This window comes from Semicossyphus pulcher, unplaced genomic scaffold, assembly GCF_022749685.1.
Source record: "Semicossyphus pulcher isolate SPU_LCO1_2020_fin unplaced genomic scaffold, fSemPul1.0.p SCAF_19, whole genome shotgun sequence".
NCBI classification, from domain to species: Eukaryota; Metazoa; Chordata; class Actinopteri; order Labriformes; family Labridae; genus Semicossyphus; species Semicossyphus pulcher.
In genome coordinates, this window is record NW_027211692.1 from 655,001 (window position 1) to 660,005 (window position 5,005).

The window sequence follows — 5,005 nt, forward strand, 5'->3', positions numbered from 1 at the left end:
GCAGACTTGAAAGTACATATGTTCTTGCTGTATTGTTATTGATGTTATATTGATATACGTGCGTGTGTGTGTGTGTGTGCGTGTGTGTGTGTGTGCGCGTGTGTGTGTCAGGAGAGCTCGTCATCGTCTGAAGGCTGTCACAGTTTCTCTGCGAGCTGCATGACTCAGTTCTTCATCCTGTTCAGGAGGACGTTCCTCAGCATTCTCAGAGACTCGGTGAGCACCACACACACACACACACACACACACACACACACACACAGGCGCAGAGTAACATGTCCATGCTGTGATTGGTCGAGCAGGTACTGACTCACCTGAGGATCTCGTCCCACATCGGGATCGGTGTTCTGATTGGTCTGCTGTACCTGGGCATCGGGAACGAGGCCAAGAAGGTCCTCAGCAACTCGGGCTTCCTCTTCTTCTCCATGTTGTTCCTCATGTTCGCCGCTCTGATGCCCACCGTGCTCACCTGTGAGCATGCGCGCACACACACACACACACACACACACACACACACACACACACACACACAGTAATTTTGATACTCAGAACAAATGTGAGGCACTTGTGCTTTAATATTTTGACGCATGAATGAAATCGTCAGCAGGTGAATCCAGAATCATGCTCACAGCATGTATAACATCTTTACCTTCATGTTCATGATTTCACTAAAGTGTTTTAAGTTGTAACTGAGCATTTTTACTGTTTCTTCTTTAACTGCTGCAAAAGATTCGAAAACTTCACCCTGTAGTACTGACCTAGCTTAGCTTAGCTTAGCTTAGCTTAGCATAGAGACTGGAAACAGACGAATAGCTTGCATTACAGCTCTAAAGAGTGGTTAACGACTTGCTTAGCTGAGCATGAAGACTGGTATTGCAAGAAATAGCATGCTAGCTTAGCATAAATACGCACAATTGAAAACAGTTAGCTTAGCTTAGCATTAAGACTGGAAACTGTTAAAATGCTGGCTTAATTAAGCATAAAGATACAAAACTAGGAAACAGCTAGTTTAACATAGCATTAAGAGCAGAAACAGAATGAAAGAGCTAGCTTAGCTTAGCGTTTAGAAGGGATACTGGGAAATGGCTACATTAGCTTAGCATAAAGCCTGGAAACAATGTTCTCGTGTACACACAGCAGCTCTGAAGTTGAACGTTTTAATACTTTACTTTGACATTGTGATGATCAGTGAACACATTTGTTTCTGAAGGAACATTTCCAGACTTTTACTTGTATCAGAGTATTTTACCTCGACTGCAGCAAAGGGTCAGAACGCTGCACCACGACAGCATCAGAGAGCGTGAACAAGAGAATTCAGTTTGACTGAATCTGATGTAAATAATCTGTGTGTGTGTGTGTGTGTGTGTGTGTGTGCTGCAGTTCCTCTGGAGATGGGAGTTTTTCTGAGGGAACACCTGAACTACTGGTACAGTCTGAAGGCTTATTACCTGGCCAAAACCATGGCTGACGTCCCCTTCCAGGTAAACGACTCACACACCTGTCAGCAGGTTCTCAGGCTGTGCCGGAAAAGATGTTTCAGAGTGTGGAGTCAAATCGCTGCTAGAAAATAACAGTGTTCAGCCCTGCTGGTGAACTGCCCTGAACGCTTACCTGTCCTCTGTGTCTGCGGTCGTACAGGTAGTATTCCCCGTGGTGTACTGCAGCATTGTGTACTGGATGACGGCTCAGCCTCCAGACGCCGGCCGCTTCTTCCTCTTCCTGTCTCTGGGGGTCCTGACCTCTCTGGTGGCTCAGAGTCTGGGTCTGCTGATCGGAGCCGCGTCCACCTCGCTGCAGGTCAGTTCCTCTCACTTCACCTGTGAGAGCTTGCAGACGGGTGTATTCGCCTGCTGACTGCATTGTGTGTGTATCCTGCAGGTGGCGACGTTTGTTGGTCCGGTCACAGCGATCCCGGTGCTGCTGTTCTCAGGGTTCTTCGTCAGTTTCGACACCATCCCCTGGTACCTGCAGTGGATGTCCTACATCTCCTATGTCAGGTGGGGGTGCTGTTGAGAAACATTTACCATCCAAGAAAGAAACTATTGAAAGGAAATAATAATAGAATAACAATCTGACACTTCCTCCTGATCTGACTTCCTGTCCTTCTGCGTTGTGTCTCAGGTACGGGTTCGAGGGCGTCATCCTGTCCATCTACGGTCTGGACCGAGAGGATCTGCACTGTGACGACGACGACACCTGTCACTTCCAGAAGTCTGAGGCCATCCTGAAGGAGCTGGACATGCTGGACGCCAAACTCTACCTGGACTTCATCGTCCTCGCCATCTTCTTCTTCTCTCTGAGGCTCATCGCTTACTTCGTCCTCCGCTACAAGATCAGCGCTGAGAGGTAGACCAGGGCCAGGACCAGGGCCAGGACCAGGACCAGGACCAGGACCAGGAGGAGTTTCAGGAGAAGAGGATCTGAGCGACTGCTTCCAGCATTTAGAACAAATCTTTAGGCCAAAGTTAGCGTGTAGCTGTGGAGTTTGTCCACTCGCTGACACGTAGCAGAGACGAAGAGAGGAGAGGAGGAGAACGAGCTTAAAGGTGTCTGAGTGTCTTTAGAGGAGGGGAGGACACGTCAGTTAGGAGCTGGTCTCCTGACTGTTTATCTGTGCCACAACCGGAAGGACCACTGCATTAACTGTGCAACGCGACTGGAGAACACCTGATTTTCTTTCACAATAAAAGCCTCTGTGGTCTGTTGGGGGGGGCGCTCTGATTCATTATGTTTTCAAAGTCTCAGGATGGAGACGACGTGTTTGTTAATGTAGTTACTCTCTGAGCTGAGGACACTGTAACTCAGACTGTTCACCAATAAAGTTAAGACCAATGATTTCCTGAATTCAAACTTTATTGACTCCCGCGTCACTGACGGCTTTCTTTCACGACACTGAGGAGAAAATGCAGCTGCCTGACTTTTGAAAGAGCGGGTGTTTTAACTTCAGTAAAATCATTTTAACTGACATTGTCTTGTGTTTAGTTTGTCCTGTAATAATGTACAATAAGACCATCGGGTGGACAGAGCTCCCTGTTACTGCTATGAGCACCACAATCTGCCTCCAGATGTGTGTTCCTCTGCCCTGGTCTGCTCATCTCATATCATAAGTTCTACTGCAGACATTAAAGCTTAAAACACGTGACTGTAAACAAACGTGTTATTAATTCTTTACCAGTTTCAAATAGAAAACGCTCCACGTGCTGCTTATGTCACAGTGTAACGTACTGTTGTCTGCAGAATGAACACTGTTGATTACTAAGTACTTTAATCTCACAGAGACATAAATACATATTTAAGTGTGGAGGGTGAGTTTAGGGTTAGTTAGTTAGTTAGTTTAGTTAGTTTAGCTTGAAGTTTCTTTCTTGTTTGAACTTTTCTCACTTAAATATCTTTTGAATAATATTTGAAGTAAAATCAAATTTCATCTTTTAATCAGTTCAAGTACCTGTAGACCCACGTAAATTACGTATGGAAACATGACGTCACACACGTGAGCGATTAGCCCCGCCCCCTCCCTCAGACCTGCATAACGTTTTTCTTTTTAATATCTGAAGACGAGCTGGAGGTAAAGATCCGGAGCTGCATCACCTGGCAGCGTCCTTTCAGCGGAGGTGAGTTTTAATCGATCAGAATCGATCATTTAAGATCATTTCAGTGATTCAGAAGTAACATAAGTAACATAACTTCAGTAAATGGCCGGCGGAAGTCCCTTCGTGCAGTAGATACGTCAGCTAACATGTTAGCTAACATGGTAGCTAGCTTTGATTAGTAATCCCTGCAGTGACGTAGCGCTCCATCTGCTCTGAGTTTAAAGGTCATTATCTCTGATCAGTGACAACAGAAATATTTATTGATCGTTTTTACTGATTTAGGAGTTTAATAGAAGTTAGAATCTAAAGTTATAAATACAGTTTGTTAGGACAGTCAGCTCTGATGGAAGTATTATATATAAACATAAGTAAAGTACTCATAGGGCTCCATTTCACAATAATATACACCGATCAGCCGTAACATTACGACCACCTGCCTAATATTGTGTAGCTCCCTCTTCTGCCACTGAAACAGCCCTGCCCTGTCGAGGCGTGGGCTCCACGAGACCTGCGAAGGTGTGCTGAGGTATCAGACACCAACAGGTGAGCAGCAGATCCTTTAAGTCCTGTAACCTGCCAGGTGGGGCCTCCGTGGATCGGCATGTTTGTCCAGCACATCCCACAGACGCTCCGTTGGATTAAGATCTGGGGAATTTCTTTGCTCTAGATGCATTGATATTGATCGATGTATCTGAGTGAAACAGTTCTTTATAAAGGGGATCTGTTGTATTGTGATCAGTGAGTCTCACATTTAAACTCTGCAAAGTAAAGCCTAACAGTTATTGTTCTTGTTGAGAAATGTGTTGATTGTTTTATTTCTCGATGTGAAAATGAATGAAAAAAGCCAAAGATGACGTCGTCGTGTTTTGTTTTGGCCACAACCCAAAGATCTTCAGTTTACTGTCAAAGAGGAGGGAAGAGAGCAGACGTGTTCACATTTAAGAAGCTCAAACAGAGAATCTTAACGTGAGTTTATTTTGTTTCATCAGCTGAACGCCGTCGACTGAACCGTCAGTGTGAGACCGAACAGAAATGAACACCTGAAGCCTCAGGACATCAGGTGAGCTTCTTCATCCTGCTGCAGGTAAGAAAGCTGCTCTTCAGCCCTGTCAGGAAAGAGCTGGTGAGTTTGTGCAGGCCGACTTTTCCTGAACATGTCGTCCTAAATCGTTGTGAGGTCTGTGTTCATGTTAGTTTCATCAGCAGTCGAATCCACCTGCTCGTTTGTTTGTCCCACAAGCAGAAGCTGAGCAGTGTGCCTGTAGGATTACTATCACTACATCTCAAAACCTCTCAGCAACATGCAGCCATGGTGGTTTTAAAACTGGGCTCATTTTTGACGTATTTCAGGGTCCAAATGACTGACAGGTACAAAGGTAATGGAGTAGCTCCAGCAGTTGCTTTATACAACTACA

At 45.3% G+C, this 5,005-nt stretch overlaps 1 protein-coding gene across 4 annotated transcripts in view; it reads left to right on the top strand.

Moving 5' to 3' along the window:
• Nucleotides 1-2,739, top strand: part of abcg1 (ATP-binding cassette, sub-family G (WHITE), member 1) — a 27,998-nt gene extending 25,259 nt beyond the window's left edge. For 2 of the 4 annotated variants that reach the window (XM_069668588.1, XM_069668589.1), the window contains exons 10-15: nt 115-216; nt 303-471; nt 1,381-1,481; nt 1,639-1,797; nt 1,879-1,997; nt 2,122-2,739. In XM_069668588.1, the coding sequence (XP_069524689.1) occupies nt 115-216; nt 303-471; nt 1,381-1,481; nt 1,639-1,797; nt 1,879-1,997; nt 2,122-2,350 (879 nt within the window). In that variant the 3' untranslated portion in view covers nt 2,351-2,739. Of the gene's footprint in view, nt 1-82; nt 217-302; nt 472-1,380; nt 1,482-1,638; nt 1,798-1,878; nt 1,998-2,121 lie in introns of all 4 variants that reach the window. The other 2 variants (XM_069668585.1, XM_069668586.1) reach the window with 2 other exon arrangements.
• Nucleotides 2,740-5,005: the final 2,266 nt, after the last annotated feature.